This window comes from Pungitius pungitius, chromosome 5, assembly GCF_949316345.1.
Source record: "Pungitius pungitius chromosome 5, fPunPun2.1, whole genome shotgun sequence".
In the NCBI taxonomy this organism is placed as follows: domain Eukaryota; kingdom Metazoa; phylum Chordata; class Actinopteri; order Perciformes; family Gasterosteidae; genus Pungitius; species Pungitius pungitius.
In genome coordinates, this window is record NC_084904.1 from 22976119 (window position 1) to 22998080 (window position 21962).

Sequence of the window (21962 nt, forward strand, 5' to 3'; positions counted from 1 at the left end):
GGAAATGACTCTACTTCTGTGTAGTGACCAGCAGGGGGCGACTCCTCTGCTCCCATAGACGTCTATGAGGAAATGACTCTACTTCTGTGTAGTGACCAGCAGGGGGCGACTCCTCTGCTCCCATAGACGTCTATGAGGAAATGACTCTACTTCTGTGTAGTGACCAGCAGGGGGCGACTCCTCTGCTCCCATAGACGTCTATGAGGAAATGACTCTACTTCTGTGTAGTGACCAGCAGGGGGCGACTCCTCTGCTCCCATAGACGTCTATGAGGAAATGACTCTACTTCTGTGTAGTGACCAGCAGGGGCGACTCCTCTGCTCCCATAGACGTCTATGAGGAAATGACTCTACTTCTGTGTAGTGACCAGCAGGGGGCGACTCCTCTGCTCCCATAGACGTCTATGAGGAAATGACTCTACTTCTGTGTAGTGACCAGCAGGGGGCGACTCCTCTGCTCCCATAGACGTCTATGAGGAAATGACTCTACTTCTGTGTAGTGACCAGCAGGGGGCGACTCCTCTGCTCCCATAGACGTCTATGAGGAAATGACTCTACTTCTGTGTAGTGACCAGCAGGGGGCGACTCCTCTGCTCCCATAGACGTCTATGAGGAAATGACTCTACTTCTGTGTAGTGACCAGCAGGGGGCGACTCCTCTGCTCCCATAGACGTCTATGAGGAAATGACTCTACTTCTGTGTAGTGACCAGCAGGGGCGACTCCTCTGCTCCCATAGACGTCTATGAGGAAATGACTCTACTTCTGTGTAGTGACCAGCAGGGGGCGACTCCTCTGCTCCCATAGACGTCTATGAGGAAATGACTCTACTTCTGTGTAGTGACCAGCAGGGGGCGACTCCTCTGCTCCCATAGACGTCTATGAGGAAATGACTCTACTTCTGTGTAGTGACCAGCAGGGGGCGACTCCTCTGCTCCCATAGACGTCTATGAGGAAATGACTCTACTTCTGTGTAGTGACCAGCAGGGGGCGACTCCTCTGCTCCCATAGACGTCTATGAGGAAATGACTCTACTTCTGTGTAGTGACCAGCAGGGGGCGACTCCTCTGCTCCCATAGACGTCTATGAGGAAATGACTCTACTTCTGTGTAGTGACTAGCAGGGGGCGACTCCTCTGCTCCCATAGACGTCTATGAGGAAATGACTCTACTTCTGTGTAGTGACCAGCAGGGGGCGACTCCTCTGCTCCCATAGACGTCTATGAGGAAATGACTCTACTTCTGTGTAGTGACTAGCAGGGGGCGACTCCTCTGCTCCCATAGACGTCTATGAGGAAATGACGCCAAACCCTCAGAAAACATGAGTTTATGTGACCTCAGTCTGACCTGCTATCTGAGGATCGATCCCTCACCGCTTTCCAAACCAGAAACGGGGGCGTGGTCTTACAGATTTTAAGACAATATTTAAGACAAAAGATAAATAAGACAAGCCTCTGAACAATAAACCCTGGACTCGAGTCATTAATGATAAAAATGACTCTTAAAAAGTGCATTTGGTGTTAAGTTGCTCTGTTAAAGTGCTCCTTCCATTATGAGACTTAAAGATCATCTTCTTGTGTTGCACAGACATCATAGTTTTAGTATAACAGAATATCATTAGCTAAATACAAAATACAGCTATTTGTCTCTATCGTGGCTATGTTAGATTCTCTATGGCTTCTCTTTTGTTACATTATATAATATATATATATGTGTGTATATCTCTAGCATTCACAGCAGCTGGCCCCCATGGAGCAGGTTAGCTTCTCGTTAGCATGGCGTGGTCAAGGCAGTGGGCGGGGCCTGTCACAGTGACGCATGGAGGAAAAGGCCACGAAGCAAGCTGAACGTCTGCGGCACTCAGGATGCAACAAGTCCATTCAACACGTTTCAGAGTCCACCAGGAGGCGAAGTGACCTCAGCTACGGATCAGAAGAAGATCCCTTCGTGGTGGAACCCTTCATCTAGCACAAAGACTAAGCTAAGCTAACCAGTAGCACGCTGTGGAAAGGACTTTAATTCATCTGTACTTTTTAAAGTTAATTTGATGCAAAAGTTTTAGGTACTTGATCTGATTGATTCAGGGAATGAAATAACTGATTAAAGGATACTTGAAATACGGGTGAAAGGCGTCCGCTGGTCCTCTGAGGGAGGCCACAGCCCCCCCCCGCCCCCCCTCAGCCGTGCACGGCGCAGAAGTCGAAGTCGGCGAAGGCCCCCTGCTGCTCGGCGGAGAGGACGAAGGGCTTGGCGGGCGGCGTCATGACGGGCTGCAGCCGCGTGAACTCGCTGTCGAAGTTGCCGACGTCCATCGACTCCTTGATGGACGGCAGGAAGGGCGGAGTCACCTTCTTGGCCAGCAGCGCCTCCCAGTCGATGCTCTGCGTGGGGACCAGCTGATCAACGCGTGTGCTCCTCACACGTCCACGGCGCTCAGACGCCACTCACCTCGTAGAAGGGCTCCCCTTTGAGCTCGGTGGCGTCCCTCTCTCCGGCGCCCAGCCTCTTCAGAGGATTCTTCTTCAGCAGCTGCAGTGAGGTCCAGAGTGACGTCACCACACGAAACGTCTGCTGCTTGCTTTCACACGGGACCGACGAGGAGGGTCCTTTTACCTTCTGGATGATGCAGACCACGTCGGGGGGCAGAGACCCGGGATACTGCACGTCGTCGTTGACGATGCTGTCGAACACCTCCTCCTCGTCCTCGCCGGGGAACGGAGACTAGAAGAGAGGCCAGGGGTCAGGGGACGGACTCTCTCAACTGGAGCTACGGGACCACTGGGGGTCGGAAAGGAGGTCAACAACCTCTCCTATCAGCATCTCAAAGATCAGGACCCCCATCCCCCACCAGTCCACCGCCCGGGTGTAGTTGTCGTCCGTCAGGACCTCAGGAGCCAGGAACTCGGGGGTCCCGCAGAAGGTGGAGGTCCGATCTCCGTGACCCATCCCTGCAGAAGAAGTGACAGGAGGTCAGAGTGAGGCCTGATGGGTAATGACTGCAGCCACAGAGAACGAATCCCATTCCCCTACAAACTGAAGCTGAAAGAACTCACCTTCTTTACAGAGGCCAAAGTCTGTGATTTTGATGAATCCATCTGCATCCATCAGCAGGTTGTCCAGCTTCAGGTCTCTAGAAACACACGGAACCTTTCACCGCTGAAGCTGAGCTCAGCGACTTGTGCAGAACGCTGCGACTCACCGATAGATGATTTTATTCAGGTGGAGGAACTCTAAACCCAGCAGGACGCACGCCGAGTAGAACCTGGAAGACACAACAGGCGTCACCACAGGATTCATTGCATCAAAGAACACATCTACAAACAGTCCAGCAGATTAAAACAAAGCTAAAGGCTCGATACAAAGTACTAAAATAATCTTCCTGTAGAAGAAATAAGAAGAACAATCCTTGGTGACAAAGTACAACCACGTAAAGGTTTAACTGAATTAGCTGCATTAAAATCAGAATCTTATCTTATATATTATATTGAATCCTATATGGGGTTACAATCATTGATGTGTTCATCGATTTATTATTGATTTTAGCCCAAATTGAATGACTTCATAAACTGCTGAGCATCTTAATCTATAATAAAACATCATTTATTATATATATGTAATAATCAAAATATGTTGAGTGACTAATGTCAAAAAAATGAACCGCAGAAAAAATATCTGAATATAAAAGTAACGTAAACTTGTTCTATGAGGAGCTTTTATTTTGTGGGCTTCTGTCGCCCCCTGTGGACTGAAGAGGAAGTGTCTCCTAGCAACAGGGTCCCTATAAAAACCCTCTCAGACCTGGTCCTGGTTCCCTTAGAAAGGAACTTCTCATTCAGAACTTGAGGACGGACCGGGTCTGGGCCTCGCTGAAGACGTGGTTGTGGATGTGGATCATGAGGTCTCCTCCCGGCAGGTACTCCATGACGAAGCAGACGTGGTCGCTGGTCTGGAAGCAGCCGTGCAGGCTCACCAGGAACGGGTGTCGGGACGCGTTGATCATCTCGAAGATCCTCTTCTCGCTCATCAGGCTGCAGAAGGAAATACTGCGTCAGCCTCCAGCTCTGAGCTCAAAGACCACAGAAGAAGAGAGTGATACCCAAACTTAAAGGTCCACATGAAGCATTTAGGCTTAACGTCAACACGCGTGTTTCACAATAAGAGCCTCAGCCTTCATTCCCCAAAACACAACCATTTAGTCTGAACCCGACCGAGAAAAGACTTTCCTATGACATCATCATCATCATCATCATCATCGTGGGGTCAAGGTTCTGGTGAATGGAACCAGACCTCAATGGATTCTAATAACAGAATACTGTGAAATTACTGTGTAGTACTGTGTAGTACTGTGTAGTACTGTGTAGTACTCAGTACTCAGGATTCAGACTCCTTCCCTCCGCTCACCTGTCCACCTCATCGCGGGTCACGATGTCCCTCTTCTTCAAGGCTTTGATGGCGTACAGCTGCTCGGTCTGGTAGAACTGGGCCAGCAGAACCTGAACAGGAAGCAACGCAGACGGCTGAACACGCCGAACACGACGAGAAGACGATTCTAAAGCCACCGCTGCACGTCCCACCTTCCCGAAGTGGCCTCTGCCCAGCACACAGATGTACTTGAAATCTTCCTTCTGCATCCTTGGGGGGGGGGGGGGGGGACAAATGAAGTGTCACTGGTTACTCCTTTAACCTTCACAGTACAACAGGCGGGTACTTGTGTACTTGTGTAGTTGTGTACTTTAGAGCCGATGGGGGCGGGTCTTCACGTCCTTCCGTGTCGTTAATGGACGACTGTGACAGATAAACAACATTTTAACACTTTACTGAATCACGTCCAAACATCCGCTGCGTCTTATTTAGCTGTCACTCATCTGATGAACGGTGTGATTGACACACTGATTAGCAGTTAGCCTTTAGCTTCACACTCGTATTATTGTATTAAAGATTCATCTGGATAAAAGCATCAAATGGTGACATCAGGACCCGTGTTTCTGCCGATGTTTGGCTCTGTGCGGGGGGGTCGAGGGGGTCGGGGCCCACGTCTTCCTCGGGATCCTCAGGGAACCCGACTGGGGCTTCTGGAGCTTCGCTGCTGGAGAAAAGAGACCAAAATAGTTACAGAGTATATGGTAAGAGAACAATAAGTTCAATATGTACACTTTACTTATTTAGGTACTTTTCTAATTGTCTTACTTCCCCACTTTTATCTGACAGCTTTAGTTACTTTAATACAGAAGAACTACAAATATGATCTTCTGATATTAATTGAACTGAAAACGGTTTATAAGAGAGAAGCAGGAACAACCAATCAATTAGTTTTATTTATAACTTTGTGATGATTTATGTGATTTTTCACTTAAGAGAAAGTGTGATTGTTGATTGCTAATGTTTTAGAAATAATGTTAATGTTATAATTTCACACTATATTTATAAACCAATCAGTCAATAAATGGAGGAGAATAATCATGGTTAAAGAAGGCGCGTCTGACCTTTGAACTGGGGCGGTGCGTTCAGGCTCCGCGGGACGTTGTCCGTGGTCGGCCGCGGCGTAGGGGGAGGAGCTGAAGGTGGTGAAGGAGCCGTAGCGAGGAAGGACGCTCATCATCAGGTGGCCCCACGTGGCAAAGTTCATGTTCATCTGGGCCGCTCGGAGGAAGTTCTTCCCTGGGGGGGCCGGCGGAGCGTTAAGGTTCCACGTGGAGAAAGAAACACGGACAAAGTGTGCTACCTTTCTCCTTGGTGAAGATGCATCGCTGACGTCTCAGTTTCGGCTGCCGCTCGACGACGGCGTCGACGAATCGAAGCTGAGAAATCCACGATAAGAAGTACGTTTTAGTTTGGACCTCGTGTTCATGTTGTTGCAAGATGTATTTTTCTGTCCCTTTAAGAAGAATTAAACTTTAAACATAAACTATTATTTTTATACGTAAATTTTATGTCTATTTAGTCAGGTTCATAGACAAATATTCGTGAAATCTGGCCTTTTCATTAATACTTGATGAAAACAACATATTTATTTTGTCAAGTGGAATTTAAACAATAAAGAAATCATTCTCCCTTGGAGAAGGTTTGTAACCATTTGGCCCTCTGGTACCTCAGCGTAGACGAGGCCCTGGGGCTCCAGCCTGATGCCCCGGCCGGGGGCCAGGTGGTCCGTCATCTCCTCCAGCCGCAGGGACCTCACCGCGCACATGGCCCCCCCGTGCCGCCAGAACAGCGCGACCTCCAGCTCCCGAGCCTGAATTAAAAACCAACACATTAAATGATTGAGATTATTAATGAATGAACTTCTGAACATCTCAATAAAGTTACCTAGTAACAAAAAATAATGATGTATAATCTCAAAATAATTCAATTGTAATGATTTTGTAAACTCAAAAGCTTTATTTAATACATAGTATCTTAAAATAGGGACTTAAATAGGTAAATTGCCACAAACACTGCACTACACCCTGCGGTCCAGGGGGGGCAGTGCGCACCGTCAGCGTGACCGTGCCCCGCCATTAACTAACAAAAGAAGAAGAACTGTGGCGACATCGCAGCTTCAATGCTGCCGAATACTAAGAAGAAGAAGACGAAGAAGAAGGTTCTGTTCTTAATGAGAAGTCCACCGTGATTGTAACACAGAAATGTATCGATTATCCTGCACGCACTCGAGTATCATTGAACGGCGCGAAATAGAAAAGGGGCCGGAAGTGACGTCAGAAGGAAAACGAGCTCGGAGCGCGAGCTCGGGCCAATCACAGTGAGGCAAGAGGCAAAAACCGAAAAAAAAATGCGCGCGACTCACTTTACGGACGACACGCACTTTGTGAAAGGAGCTGCTGTACACGCACGCGCACGCGCCCCCTCCCCTTCACCCCCACAACGGCACCTTCAGCCCGAACCAGCACCGCGCAGGCGCCCACGAGGTGAAAGAGACGATGATGAAGAGCAGAGAGCTTCCTCACCGTTAGAACAACGTAGCAAACCATATTCACTGGTTACTGTAGTACCACATGTACATGAAGCAGGCTTTATGGTCTTCTAAAAACATGACTACAGTACTTTTCTACTCTCTTACATCTCTGCGCATTTTGTTTCTCCAACAACTTTTTGCACTTCTAAAAACTTCTATAATGTGATTTGCTCATGACTTAAATGACCTCACGATGATAAATTCATTATTCATTTAATCTTCCAACAAACTTGAAGATATCTTCAAGCTTCACGAATGTGAAGTTTTTGTCCAGTGAATGATTCAGATCTGTTGTGGTGTCAGTGACTGGACTCACCCGCTCCAGCTGGATGCAGAAGGTCTGATCCCAGGTCAGCCTGCTGACGGCCGACCAGCGCGTCCGACCCACCAGCCGGCCGTCCAGCCGCAGCACGGCGCCCACCTCCTCTGATGGCAGGAATAAACAAAGCTTATAACTGTCTCTTTGTAGTCATTCAGTGTCTCTTTTAGTCATTCTGTGTCTCTTTGTAGTCGTTTTGTGTCTCTTTGTAGTCGTTTTGTGTCTCTTTGTAGTCATTTTGTGTCTCTTTGTAGTCGTTTTGTGTCTCTTTGTAGTCGTTTTGTGTCTCTTTGTAATCATTGGTGTCTCTTTGTAGTCATTTTGTGTCTCTTTGTAGTCGTTTTGTGTCTCTTTGTAATCATTTGTGTCTCTTTGTAGTCGTTTTGTGTCTCTTTGTAATCATTTGTGTCTCTTTGTAGTCATTTTGTGTCTCTTTGTAGTCATTTTGTGTCTCTTTGTAGTCATTCTGTGTCTCTTTGTAGTCGTTTTCAATAAAACCTCCATTTGTCTCCATGAATAAAGAGCACTTTCAACCTCCCAACTTAAACCTTGTTAGATATGTTCATCATGCGTCTTTTCTGTTGTAGAGGAAATGTCGTGCCATTTAGAAAAGGAATGTTGAGTTGACTTACAACATCACTAGCTGAGGATATAATGTAATAAAATGCTGATATTAGATTAACCTTTAGACAAGGATCTCATACTTTACAACACACATGTTCCAGTACGAGGAAACAAGGTTTCAACAAGCAAAACAACAAAATGTCACTATACAAGTGAGCATGTTCGATTGATTGATTGATTGACAGATGGAAAGGACGGTAACCACTATTCTATTATAGTGGTCTGTCATAGTCCTTCATTTAAATGCTGTCCACGAACTCTGTGAAAACACACAACTCACAATCACATTTCATATCTCATTCTTCTTTAGAAATGAATATATTTTTTACAGGTTTCTAGAAACTTTGAAAGGATATTTTCATAGAAAAATTCAATAAAACATCAACCTAATCAAAAGAAAAAACTGAATGCACTATTGATGTATCATTATAAAACAATTCCCATTATTGCATGTGAATAACAAGTGAAATGTTTTTGTTGACGATGTCCACCTACCGGCGGGCCCCTCGGCCCGGTGAGCTGCTGGACTCTCCTCAGAGGGACTCGGGGCGGGTTCTGGCTCCGAGTTGGTCGAGGGTTTCAGTAAATCTTCACATCCAAGAAGTCGGACTTCAAGTGTTCCTGAAACAAGGATGAAGAGGATTTCTGCAGGCTTATTTTAAAAGGCCATTTGGAGGAAGGGCTCCTTTTATTACTTATATGAAACCATTCATTTCTTTTGGATTTGAATGTCGTTTTACGTCTATTTGTCTCATGATTGTTTCTGCATTAGTGGACATTCGGTTTTGTCCAAATCTAAGAGAGAAAGAGTAGCAGTTTGAACCAGTTGGAAGTGACTTTGATCTCTGGTCTCTGATACTAACCATCCACGCTGGTCTCTACTGGTAATCATGTAAGATTTACTGGATGGGACGACAGGGCCCAGATGGCCCGACCCCCCCATGAGCCGATGGAGCAAAGGGGACGCAGCACTTTGACTGTCCCTTTGTCGGCTTCAGTGAGTCTTTAAGCTTCTGTCTGCAGCCTTCACGTCCTAATTTGCAGTCGTCCCTCGGCGTGAGGATTTGTCTCCTCGTTGCATCATCAAAGGCGACAGATTACATGTGATTATCCACAGGCCGAGGGCAGCAAACACGCTCACACACACTCTTCTATAGGAGAGTCCTCAGATTTCAACTTTAAAAAGAAAAATGTCACTTCATTTTAAAAAGGTAGCGCTGCTCTGCAGGTTCAAAGAAACACAATATGGCTACAGACGGACTTCAAAGAGACACAACTCCATCGACCCCCAGTGACCCGGATACAAACGGACCTTAAATGACCACAAACACATCATAAAATGTGGTTCTCTGCAGGATCCACGACGCTTAGAAACAAACCAGGTTTAATGGTGTAAAATACATTTCTATCCACACAGAACCGTTGGACTTGGAGGTTGCGACTCACCGGTCAAGTAGGCGGGTTTGAGGGACCCGGTGGACGTCGAGCTGGACAGGGGACACCCGGGTTCCTCCTCAGGCTCCTGGGTCTTCTCCTCGGTGCGTCTCTCCAGAGACAGCCGCAGAAGATCCAGCTTCTGGGAGGCCTCGTGCACCCGGGACCGAGCCTGATGGCGGAGGGGGGGGGGGCATGGGTCAGTGTTAAACGCTAGCTAGTCAGTGTCCCTCACAGTCCAGTGACAAGTAGGGAGTCGGACCTCGGCCAGGGCCTTCTGGTCCAGAGAGGAGATCCCCTCCAGCTGCTTGACCACGTCCCGGGCCAGAGACAAGGCGTCCTCCTCCCTGCGCACCAGTTGCTGCAGCTCCGCCAGGCGGGGGTCCGGAGGAGCGTCTGTGGGGGACGGAGCGTGTCAGCATTCCTGCACTCAATGTGCACAACGTTGTTCACAAACAAGCGTATGTCTCTGCTTTTACCATCTTCTGGATGTCTAGATGGATATGTTTTAACTTTTAAACCATGAACAAGGTGAAATAGAATCATTTTATACCTATTTCTTTATATTTTTGCATGTTTTTTGCGTATATTTCTTTGTGTATTTTGTTTATTGGTTCTAGGTGCAACACCTCGAGACAGATACAGTTTGATCTTCTCTCTGAAGTTTTGTTGATGGCGTCTAGATGACGTCATGCTGCTGGAGAGATGGTTCGCTTCCCAAAAGAAGACAGAATCACTGCTTCTTTTCACAATGAACCTCTAAAACAAAACAAATTCTGACATATTGAGTAATGAAACTCCTTCAGGGGGGGGTCCTGAAGTCTGACCTGCATGGGTGCAGCTGTCGGGGCTTCCTCCGCCGCCCCCCCCGCCCGCCTGGGTGACTTTGATGATCTGCAGGCGGATCAGCTCGATCTTGGAGCGGCTCTCCTGCAGCATCTGCTGAGCTGTGGACAACATCTGATCCTGGATAACGACATCACAAAGCCCCCACTTTCACCACCGCGCACTCTGAGAGGAGTCAGCCGGGACGGGACGGGGGGGGGGGGGCACTGATTGATTCATCATAACAAGTGGCAACAACACGCTGCGTATGGGACGCTGAAGGGATGACGTTGCACTTCACTGACCTCAGAGCGACGCTCTCCCTCCGCCCTGAACACGGGGGCTAGTTCTTCATCCTCCTCTTCACTCCACCTTCACTGTATCCTATAAACACACAAAGTCCCGCCTGATGTTACGGTGCGATCATCACCCCCCCCCCACCCCCCACCGTGGCTGAGTCTCTCTGCTGCTGCTGATGAAGATGATGATGAAGATGATGCTGCTCCTACATCTTGAGTCCTGGATCTCACACTCTGTCCTCTGGTGTGTTTTCAGCCTCCTCTGCAGCGTCTCCTTCCCGCTGCATCCTCATCCTCCTCTACTCCGTAACCCAACCCCCCCCCCTCTCTCTCTCTCCATCCTATAGGAGGGGGTTTCTCTCTGCAGGATGGGCCTGGGGGGAGGGGGGGGGGGGATCTGGGCTCAGTATTGGCCGCTGGATGGCCACATGCTTCCTGAAAAAGACAAACACAAAGCTGCTGCTGCTTTTTTTTCAGGACGGCGTTTAGGGAGGAGGATCCCGTTCTACGTGTTACTGAGGGGGGGGGGGGGTATTAAAAATACTCAGATTATACTATTACATTAAGTAATATTGGCACATTGTACATGTAACTGTACAAGCATTCAGATTAATGGGATTATGATGCAATAATTCGATAACCTGATAATGTATCAGGTGGGAAAAGTAGGACAAATTTGAATTGATTCTGCTAGATGTTAGTATCATATTATTTTGTTAGTTATATTTTTGTTAATTTCTTTTAGCATTTAAGTGACTCAGCAAATAGAGCTGCCTGCAGATTCATATTTTATATTTTTTTGTAAAAGTAATAGTTAAATAGTAGTAAAAGTATGATAATCCTCTCTGACGTTGTGAATTATAGAATAAAGAAGTAGTGGCAAAAAATAAATAAAGGAACGTATCTCAATATACTAGAGAAGTGCACATGTAAAACTATAATATAAACACACACAATAAATGAATAGGAAAGCTTCTGGACACAACCTCAAATACAAATGTGCTGTTTAATATCACAACGAACCCTTTAAACCCGGGACATCCCGAGACATCCCGGGACTAAGCGGGTTAATGTGCACTGCGCTGCAGAATGAGGTTCGTCCTGCGGCAAGTCGGTCCAACCGAAGCGAAGAAACGCAATTCTCCAATATTCTACACGACCAATACCACTGAACCCGCCTACACTAATGCGGCCATGTGGGCCTTTGGTGTGCGAGAGGTGCGCGTTTTACGAGGAGAAAAAGGGGCGTGGTGGACAAATTAAGAGCCTGCTTTTAGAGGCGGGGCGCGCCCCCGCCTCCGTACGGCGAGGCGCGTTCCTTTCATCACGAGCGCGACCCCGCCTCCGCTCGGCGAGGCGCGCTCATAACCAAAGGGGCGCGCGTCGGCAGCTACATTGTGTGTGCGCGCGTGTGAGAGGCAGCACGTTGTTGGCTTTCTGCACGCTGGGAACTTTGCGCCCGAAATTTCTTCTTGTGTTTTTTTCGGGGAGAAAACCCGAAAGATTTCACGGCCGCGCGTTATTTTCTGTCGGAACGTCTGTTAGTCAAACATGTCGGCTTCGGCGGCGAAAGTGAGTAAAAAGGAGCTGAACTCGAACCATGACGGAGCGGACGAAACCTCCGGTAAGCAGGGGGTGGTGGTGGTGGTGTGGGGGGGCGGAATGGCGGCCTCCTGTTCACCGCCATTTTCACTTTCTTCCTTCTATCATCATTTGCGTTGCCACGATGTTGCGTTAAACGTTATTACGCGTGTATTATTAGCACGCTCTTTGTGGCGGAGCGCTAGCCGCGGCTAGCTAGGTAGCCGCGGCTAGCGCGTTTGTTAGCATGCTGGCTGTTGTTCGTCTCAGACCCCCGGTGCTGAGAGGCCGTGTTAGCTTAGCATCCTCAGCGTGGCCGCTTGTGTCGTTGGCCGCTGGCTTACCGGCCGTGTGCGATGCAGGAGGGTTTTAGTTTCGCGTACCGGTCTAAAATTTAATTTAATCCGCCTCTACGTGTTCGTTGTTATCACGGCCTTCGTCGTAAGGGGAATTTCGCCCTTTCATTCAGACGTTAGCCGGTAGCCGTTAGCCCGCTAATGTTGTTGTTGTAGCGTTACCTAACGCTAGCCTACGACGTTGTGCTGTTTGTTGGTGCTCGATACGCATTTAAATCCAACGGCCCGTCAGCGGGAGCCGACGTGCGCGGTGCGAGCCCCGGTTTTCCAGCGGAAGAAGGGGGGTCTGTGGCGGCGTCCCTCACGTTATGCCCGTGCGTGTCCCACATTTAAACCACGCGGCCTCGTCGGAGGCAGCCGGCAGGAAGCGCGCTGCAGCCATTGGCCGCTCGTGTTACCTTAAAGCTCACCTGAGACTCCCCCCGCAGGATTAGATGTAGTGATGGTGGGGAGTGCATTTGACACGAATTAATACGCACATTTTAAAAACCATTAAAACCCGTGGCCTTTTTGTTTTAATCTGTCCTCACTTTAAAGTTGTACATAATTATAATAACGCATCCATCTTTTTTTCACAGAAAAAGAGCAGCAAGAAGCTATTGAACACATCGACGAAGTTCAAAATGAAATTGACAGGTAATAAAGTTAAGCAGTTTTATAAATTGTTGATTTTCTGTCAAAAGTGAAAAAAAGATGGTTGAATCCGTTTTATCTTTTCCTCCTTTCAGGTTGAATGAGCAAGCCAGTGAGGAGATCCTCAAAGTAGAACAGAAATACAACAAACTCCGTCAGCCATTCTTTCAGAAGCGGTCAGAACTGATCGCCAAAATTCCAAACTTCTGGGTCACCACGTTTGTCAACCATCCACAAGGTGAGCGATTCGACGCGCTTTATATTGCCTCGCTCTCCCTCCATTTCTCACAGCAATTAGGCCCTGGGGTGTGCGAAGTCTGCATGTTCTCCCAGGGCTACTCCGGCTTTCTCCCACAGCCCAAAGAATACTACTGACTGGTCTAATGTTTTCACCCCTCAGTATCTGCTCTACTGGGAGAAGAAGATGAGGAAGCGCTTCACTACTTGAGCCGAGTGGAGGTGACCGAGTTTGAAGACATCAAGTCGGGCTACAGAATAGATTTTGTAAGTATTGTATGCAGATGCCTGTGTGCATACAACATGGAGGTGCTCGGTTTCCTGTGTTCTTACTTGTTTGTCATTTCCTCCGTCTAGTATTTCGATGAAAATCCGTACTTTGAAAACAAACTACTTTCCAAAGAGTTCCATTTGAACGAGAGCGGAGACCCGTCTTCAAAGTCGACAGAAATCAAATGGAAATCGGGAAAGGTATGTGTAGCTCCCCGGGTGCTGTAAACTCGATGGTATTGAAAGTTGGATCCGACGTGTTAATCTTGCGCTCTTGTAGGACCTGACCAAGCGCTCCAGCCAGACACAGAACAAAGCGGGGAGGAAGAGGCAACACGAAGAGCCAGAGAGCTTCTTCACTTGGTTCACCGATCACGCCGACGCCGGCGCTGACGAGCTCGGGGAGGTGATCAAGGACGACATCTGGCCCAACCCCCTGCAGTACTACCTGGTATGTTCAGAGGCATTCCTCACATGGCTTTCTGCAATTAGCAAACCTCTTTTTGCTTCAAAATGTGCTCCATCCTTTGGGGCAGGAAACTTTACGTTACAATAACAAAGGCAACGCGCTAAAAAAGTGACTCAACTCTAGGTTCCTGATATGGACGACGAGGAGGGTGAAGGAGAGGACGATGATGAGGACGAAGAGGGGCTTGAGGACATAGACGAGGAGGGAGATGAAGACGGAGAGGAGGACGAAGAGGACGACGGGGAAGATGGAGAGGTAAAGTGACTACAGTAAAGAGGTTGTTTACACTGAGAGAAGCTCGTCTTCATCGGTTCTGATTCTGTTTTTCTTTCAGGATGACGAGGGCGAAGACGACTAAGAAATAATATCTGCTCAGACCCTAAACCTTCTATTCCCCGTTTGGTTTTTCCATTCATGTTCGGGAGCAAATGTTTTACTTTTTGTTTGTTTTTTACTTTTTTTATATAAATCTGTGTGCTTCATTTTCCATTCTGAAGCCTCTTCACCTTGTTGGTGCCATGTTATGTTCTTTAGACTCATCCGAGGCCAACAACACTTTGCCCTGAATTCTGAGTACCATCCCCAAAAGTATACAAAAATAGAATCCGCACTATTCACACAGAACTCCTGTTAACAGGTTTTGGTAAAATGACTTGAAGCCATGCTGTAGTGACCCAGCGCTAGTTAACCTCAATTTCTTTGTCCGCTGTTTAATTTTCTCATTTGGGACATTTATCCCTTAAAAGTGAGTTTTTTTCCCCCTTTTGTGGTCAGCAAGTACCAGCTCATTCCTCTTGGACTTGTAATGTTTAGGGGGGGGGGGGGGTTTAGGAGTATGTTGGTTATTTGGGGAGAGTGGTTATTTTGACACCATTTCTATGGGACTTTTTTTTTTTTTCATTGTATTGTTTTACAGATATCCATGAGATTTGAAATGACATTTTTAATAAAGAACAAAATGGAAAAAAAACAAGCTTGTAAATTTTGGCCCCTACTGCTTCATAGGTTAAATAAAACACCTGTTGTCTCAGAAGTTGCATTTAATCACCTTCATTTTCGCTGGCCTTGTGGAGTTTTCAATTTGAGGTGTAAAACCTTGGTACAATAAAACCTAAAATAAGCGGTATTGACAAGTGTGTGAGTTGTCAAAGTGATGCATTGTTATTTATTTGAAAGTTCAAACTTTTTTTTTATATGGTAGTTTAAAGTGACGCCTGGTAAACTGCTCCCATTGATGAACGAGTTGGAGATCAGTTAAGTGCTGAATGCATTCTGCGCACCATCACGCGTCACACCGGGACAGGTGGCCACCGTTCAGGAGAACCCCGGAGACGCGGTTCCCTGCGGGACAGAGCCGGCTCCCGCCTTCACGTGCTGCTGCCTCCCGGCTCGGGACCAGGCGCGGATGTCCGTGTCCAGCGCCCAGCCCACGATCCCGGTAGCTGGCGCCCACCCAACCTCAGCGGCGGCGTGAAATAAAAGCACGCCGGAAATGTGTCCTCTCCGACTGCGTCATTGTTTCCCGCTCGTGCATGTGAAAGGCTAATAACACACTGTCGTTAGCGTTTAAGCTCCTAGCTAGCTTATTTTTAGCTGAGGTGAGCTAACCTCGAGCCTCTTTGTTTTTAAATACTTAAGTACACCAGATGCATCACTTGATGTTAACACGGCCAACACGCAATAAACCATAGTCCATATATTCTACTAACGTTAGTTGATTAGTGACCGTAAGAAAAATCGAGCCAAGAAAGTTAGCGATAGCGTGCTCGTCAAGCTAACGACCGGAACTAAACGCAGTTTCTTTAACCGGAAATGAACTCGTCTCAATCATTTCCTAGAACATTTTAAATTGCTAAACTGCACGCATTTCCCTTTTACACAATTTCACAATTACAAAAGAGGCCAATTATTATCTACTCTAATAGTAAAATTCATTTCAATTTATATTAGAATTCATGCGGTTCAAAACGTATTGAACGTGTGTTAACCGCGTTGTCCTCCATTTTGGGGTAACGTTACATACAGGTTTTACGAGTTCTTTGTTCATTTGGAGTCAGATGACGGGGGGGGGGATATAATATTTAGCTATATATTTTAATGTTGTTCATAAGCCGCTTGACAAGTAATAATGCGTTTTAACAATTGGTTTAAGCGTCACCCGTTACTTTCAGTAGTTGCCAGGGGCAACGCTGATCGTAAACTCACTTCCGCCAATCACGGAACGAGATATCACGAAGGAGCCAATCAGAGGACTCGTTGCTAGATTGAAAGACGCGTCCGCTCCAAAGACAAACGCCGAGATTGAGCCGGGTAAACATGGAGCTGACCGGCAGCCCGGGCCCAATGGACTCTGATGGATTAGTTCGCTCGGGTCACAGTGGATTCTGATCGCGGCCCGAATGTTGTGAGAGAATGAAAACCCGGGATTCACCTCCGCCGCAGCCGGTTCACGTGCACGTACCGGAGACCACACCTGTGCACGTTCACATGAAGAGGAGTCCCAGCAAGACCCGTCAGGTTATTGTTCTCTTTCAAAGTAACGGCACTTTATTTGCTCTTTCGTAGCCCATGTGTGGAATTTACTGTGGTTGAAGAAGTACTCAAAAGTAAGAAATACCTCAATGTACAAATACTTAGTCAAGTGTGTACTCGAGCTGAAGTAGACACGTCATGAAAAGGTACTTAAAGTATCAGAATGTGTGGTGCAGAGGGTCCAGTTAGCGTTACTACATCAAACGTTTCAGCTATTACTTTATAGACTCCTGGATATATACAGTTTTAGCTTGATATATAATTACTTGTATGTAATAATATGTTTATTGTTCTTGTTATTAAAAGGAATCCCAAGGGTATTTAGTAAATCTAGTTCTTTAACAATAACTCCGGTGAAAAGATGATTTATTAGTTTCCTTCTAGTAAGCTCTAAAAATTTCCCACCATTTAACATTTCTCTTCTTAAATAAAAAATGACTAAATACCATTTCTTTTGTGTTTTTCACCTTTCTGATGCAGAACCAGACCAAAGAGGGCCAGGTGAGGGGGGGTGAGGGGAGGCCGAAGGTGAGGACCCCGTGGATCCCTCCAGGAAGGCCGTCCTGCAGAAGAGACTCGTACCAGTCTCAGGTTTCTAGTAGAGATAATTCATCTACTGTAAAGTGTATTGCTGGAAAGGAGCCCTGAGCAATGGCACATACTACGGGTCTGTATTGTGTTATTTGAGGGAGTTGTGTTGGTTTGCGTGTGATGCTCAGAGAAGCAGGGCGGAGCATCGCTCAGGAGGCGGAGTCAGACATCAGCGTGATGAGGAGGAGGAGGAGGAGGAGGATGAAGAGCTCGCTGCAGTGTCCAAGAACCTCAGCGTCCTCCTCAGGGAGCAAGAGAGCAAGAAGTAAGACTCTTACAACAAACACACACGTGGTGAAAAGAAACTAAAGTTATGTCGTCTTTATTTTAGGGGACCGTTTATTTGGGGATATCTTTGGATTTGGATACAGTAACTGATCAGAAGCTTTTAGTAGAAGTCATTTATTGTTGTAGTTATATGAATACAGACACACACTATGTATGTATACATAATAATCATAGTAATATACTTCTTGATGTCTTCTGCTTCATCTCGTGAAAATTCCCACTAGAGATAGAAAATAGGCATAACTTCATCTTAACTCATCTCATGTTAACTTAACCAAGCTTAGTTTAACATATTCTAACGTATTTTAACTTAACTTACCGATAAGACTTTTAACTTAAGTTATCTTATCTCATCTTTATCGTTTTGCTCAGCTAAGCTCATCTTATCTTAACATTTGGTTTATCGTGCTCCCCCCCCACAGGGCAGATTCTGGGGGGCGAGCCCGAGGGACGGACGTCCTCCTGAGGGCTCTGGTAGAAGCAGAGATCGACGGCGTAGCTGTAGCCAATCAGCTGACGGCCCTGAAGGAGGCCATCGACAGCCTCTCCAGGGTACGTGTGGGGGGTGAATGGGGGGGGGGGGGGGCTTCTCTTGCCGTAGACGTTTGCGTTCATCTTTTCTTTTCAGAACAAGCGGCTGTCGAAGGCGGACCCGGCCTCGCTGGGGCGACAGCGAGAGCTTCTGATGGAGAAGATCGAGATGTTCGACAACACCAACCACAGCCTGCGAGAGCTCCTCAGGGAGCGCAGCGGGAACGAGGTACGAGAGGAAGCTCATCCGGGGGGGGGGGGGTGGGGGGGTCCAAATGTCCGTGATCCTCTCGTGTCCGTCACCTCCTGCGTGCTCCCGTCCTCAGAGGGAGTCCCTGGTGTGGGCCGAGCAGAAAGACGCCCTCAGGCAGAGGTTGAGCGCCTGCGAAGCAGAGAACGTCGTGAGTAGCTCCCTCCGGGTCACGTGACACGTAGCGGACATCCAATGAGAGGCTTCTCCTCTTCTTCTCTTCTTCTCTTGTTCCAGAGACTCTCGGCTAAACTCACCAACAAGGAGAGAGAGGCCTCTCAGCTCGCCCTGCACTTGGACTTTGAAAAGGTTTGACTACAACATCTCTTAGTAAAGGTTCAGGTGTCCCCCCCCCCCCCCCCCTCACCTCCTGCCTCTCTCCCTCCGGCAGGACAACGTGAAGACGACGGGGGACTTCTCGAGGCTCCTGCAGACGACTCGCTGCCATCTGGAGTCGGAGCTGAAGCGAAGGGAAGCAGAGACGCTCCAGCTGGCCGCTCAGATCCAGGCGGGTCACACGGGTCCTTGTGTCCTTGTTAAGGAGGAATAAAAGCTTTACAACTAAAATATTATAAACATTTTGTGCATTCAAGTGCTGGAATGTGCAAAAAACGACCTATTTGCTAAACAAATGACTTAAACTATTAGAAAAGTACCTGCCTTGTTAATTAACCAATCAATAAGGTTGACTTAGAAGCTTTTTAAAGAAACTTGAGTGGCCAAATGATGAAGTAGATCGAGTGTGTGATGGATGTGTGTGTGTGTGGAGCAGAGGATGCAGCAGAGCCACGAGCAGCAGGAGGAGGAGCTGCACACTCTGCAGGAGGAGCTGCACACTCTGAGGCAGCGGGGGGAGCAGGAGGAGGCCGAGGAGGAGGGGGGGGCGCGTCGGGACCAGGAGGCGCTGACCCTGCTGACCCAGCGGGCCGAGAGGGCCGAGGAGTCCGCCGGGCAGCTCGCCGCAAACCTGCAGGAGAAGGTCAGTGTCTACAGATGTATGAGGAGGCACTATGATGGATAGAGAAGCATGCAGTGGATACGAGGGGGGGGTGACAGCAGGATGCAGGCCCCATGTTTGTGGATAACAAGGAGGCCTCCTGTGTGTTGGGTGCAGGAGTCCCAGCTGGCTCAGACTCTGTGTGCGTCCAGCGACTGGCGCCGGCGCCACGCCAAGGAGGCGGCGGCTAGAGGGCGGCTGGACGAGGACGTCTGTGCTCTGAAGCTGTGAGTACGGCACAAAAGGACTTTTCATTGTGATGGATTTCTGTAATGCACAAAGGGTGAGGTAATAAAACGTTGCCCTCCGTAACAGTTTATTACATAAGTAAGAGAAAATACATTTTAAAAAGTACGTAGCTGCTTCCACCCAACAGCCGGCTGACGGAGCTGACCTCTGACCTCCACTCAGCGGAGGAGAGGAGTCGGGCGGAGCGGGAGGAGCTCAGCTCGTCCCTCCATCACCTCAGCGCCGAACACGCCTCCACCCAGATGGACAACCGACGCCTGGGGGTACCTTTAATCCACCACGTGTCTGTGTGTGTGTCTGTGTGTGTGTGTGTGTGTGTGTGTGTGTGTGTGTGTGTGTGTGTGTGTGTGTGTGTGTATGAACCCGCTTCACAAATAGCTGCATAGCAGAGAATCCGATGAGTTCAGTGTTTATGGACAAGTCATTTTGACTTATTAGATTTATTTTTTACAGCTTCTAGTGTTTCCTCCTATTTGGCGGCTGAAGGAAATGTGTCATAATGTGTCATTATGTGTCATTATGTGTCATCATATTAATCATACGTCATGTTCAGGGTCAGCTGACGGCGGCGGAGCAGAAGCTGCGCGACCTGCAGTCTGAAGCCCGACTGCTCAAATCCTCCATCAGAAAGCTCGAAAAGCTGGTGGAGAGATACAAGAAGAAGGTACAAATCTATTTAAATATGTAGAATATGAACATTAATGCAGCAGTGAATGCAGACGCATCAGAATCCATGTTCAAACCCTGTCAGGGAACCTTGGGATGAAGGGTTTTTACTTACTAATTAACTTTTACTTCAGGAATGTGTTCATATATTTCCATCCATCACGCCTCTCTGCCCAGGTCCAGCAGCTCCGCCTGGAGTCGGAGGAGCACCGCCTGCAGCTGGAGGCCACGCGGGAGGAGGCGCGGGAGGCGCAGGCCAGCCTGGAGGCGGAGGCCACGCGGGTGAAGCGGGAGCTGCTGGGCCGCCTCGGGGAGCTGGAGGCGCTGCCCGACCGGCTGAGGAGGGCGGAGCAGCAGCTCCGGGGCGCCGAGCGGGAGGCCGACGCCCACCGGAGGAGGAGCGAGGAGCACGGCTCGGCCCTCGCCGAGGTCAGACGCAAGGTGCTCCATCGCAGAGGCTTCAGAGTGAAGTCTTCTGGGGACATGACGTCTTAGGGCTGTGTCCCTGGAGCTCTGCTATGTTCTCAGTGCCTGAGGAGGTTGTTGTGCTCCACAGGTGGAGCAGCAGGGCGCCCAGGTGGAGGCGCTGCAGCAGAGGAACCTGCTGCTGCAGGAGGAGAACAACGTTCTCAAGGAGAAGATACACAACTCAGAGAGGTGAGGACAGCTGGAGGACACACGGGACACAGCACCTCTCCTCATGTGTCTTTAGGGTCAGTTTTTCTCTTCATGGTGGTTTTAGCCGTGAGTTGCTTTGTATTCTCTGTATTTCCTCCACTTTGCTTCCCTCTGTTCCCCTGAGGCGACCCGTTAGTAATTCATCCATGCTTTACACCACTCATCTCTGAAGGATGACATGCACACACATGTATCTACACACTCCGCTGCAGATGCCCGATGTGTGTTGCAGGCGGTTGGAGGACCTGAAGCTGGAAAACCGAGAGATGTCCCAGGCGCTCCCGTCCAAGGAGGCGGCGGCCCGCGGCGTGCAGCAGCAGCTGGAGGAGAAGACGCGCGAGTGCAGCGCCGTGTCCAGACAGCTGCAGCAAGCTGTGGAGGACGCACAGAGACAGGTCCTCCCCCCCCCCTCCTTCACTTAGCGGGCTGCTTTTATCGTTTTCAGTGCAAATAAAGTCTGAAATTAGTGGAAGTCAAATGAGAAAAGATGACGTTTTGGTCTGCAGGTGGACGACGGCATGCAGAGGGTTTTGGCCAAAGAGAGAGCGTCTCAGTCCAAAGCCCTGGAGCTGCAGAGCCAGCTGAGCCGGGCCAGAACCGAGCAGAGCCAGCTGCAGCGGAGCAAGGCGGAGGTACGCCGGGACATCCAGGGGGTCTCCCCACGTCCGACGTACAAACCGCTGGTGTCTCATCTATCGTTTCCCCCCCCAGATGGAGCGGCGGTTCCAGAGTCAGCTGCAGAACATGAAGGACCGGCTGGAGCAGTCGGACTCCACCAACCGCAGTCTGCAGAACTACGTCACTTTCCTCAAAACCTCGTATGGAAACGTGTTTGGCGACTCTTTGCTCGCGAGCTGAGGAGCATTCGTTCATTCTCAAAGCAAAGCAGCCCCCAAATAACATGCATTAACTGTTATTTTTCACTGGAGAGTTTTATATTATGTATGAAATGAATAAAGAACTTTTTAAAATGCTCAAATTATAGTTGCCTGAAATGTATTGATATGCCTTAATAAATAATCCCTTGCATTGCTACTCAAAGCCTCCATCTGTCATGTCAAATAAAAACTGAATGTATAAATACCGTTCTGATAAACACTCTAATTGTACTTGTAACATTTAATAGCTGTTTCCCTTTTTTTATGGTAAATCTAAAATTCCAACTAAATAAAATGCGTCCTACTT

General features: G+C 48.2%; 3 protein-coding genes across 7 annotated transcripts; 2 read left to right on the forward strand and 1 right to left on the reverse strand.

Annotated features, from left to right (window-relative positions):
- Window positions 1-1011: 1011 nt before the first annotated feature.
- On the reverse strand, window positions 1012-10793 carry LOC119224834 (serine/threonine-protein kinase N2-like). Of its 5 annotated transcripts, XM_062562582.1 has the most exons (21): window positions 10660-10792; window positions 10456-10534; window positions 10153-10291; window positions 9588-9721; window positions 9338-9497; window positions 8387-8512; window positions 7265-7374; window positions 6085-6228; window positions 5719-5794; window positions 5480-5654; window positions 4974-5082; window positions 4729-4781; window positions 4571-4628; window positions 4398-4489; window positions 3848-4024; window positions 3196-3258; window positions 3050-3126; window positions 2802-2944; window positions 2610-2717; window positions 2445-2525; window positions 1013-2377 (listed from the first exon to the last, which is right to left on the reverse strand). In XM_062562582.1, exons 3-21 carry the CDS (start codon window positions 10283-10285, stop codon window positions 2174-2176), a joined length of 2223 nt encoding a protein of 740 aa, XP_062418566.1. In that variant the 5' UTR covers window positions 10286-10291; window positions 10456-10534; window positions 10660-10792; the 3' UTR covers window positions 1013-2173. The 5 variants fall into 5 exon arrangements, with proteins under 5 accessions (XP_062418569.1, XP_062418568.1, XP_062418567.1 ...); XM_062562585.1 differs by having other exon boundaries at window positions 1012-2314; window positions 10456-10793; XM_062562584.1 differs by having other exon boundaries at window positions 1012-2377; window positions 4974-5079; window positions 10456-10792.
- Window positions 10794-11817: 1024 nt separating this feature from the next.
- On the forward strand, window positions 11818-15119 carry LOC119224912 (protein SET). Its single transcript, XM_037482385.2, has 8 exons — window positions 11818-12073; window positions 12965-13022; window positions 13115-13257; window positions 13420-13523; window positions 13614-13727; window positions 13807-13977; window positions 14119-14250; window positions 14330-15119. Exons 1-8 carry the CDS (start codon window positions 12001-12003, stop codon window positions 14351-14353), a joined length of 819 nt encoding a protein of 272 aa, XP_037338282.1. The 5' UTR covers window positions 11818-12000; the 3' UTR covers window positions 14354-15119.
- Window positions 15120-15789: 670 nt separating this feature from the next.
- Window positions 15790-21960, forward strand: LOC119224837 (outer dense fiber protein 2-like). The gene is made up of 17 exons (XM_037482248.2): window positions 15790-16512; window positions 17008-17118; window positions 17247-17383; window positions 17829-17958; window positions 18035-18166; window positions 18264-18338; window positions 18425-18496; window positions 18579-18695; window positions 18960-19166; window positions 19302-19411; window positions 19561-19696; window positions 19987-20097; window positions 20277-20540; window positions 20656-20756; window positions 21010-21172; window positions 21284-21409; window positions 21489-21960. Exons 1-17 carry the CDS (start codon window positions 16408-16410, stop codon window positions 21633-21635), a joined length of 2244 nt encoding a protein of 747 aa, XP_037338145.2. The 5' UTR covers window positions 15790-16407; the 3' UTR covers window positions 21636-21960.
- The last annotated feature ends 2 nt before the right edge of the window (window positions 21961-21962 follow it).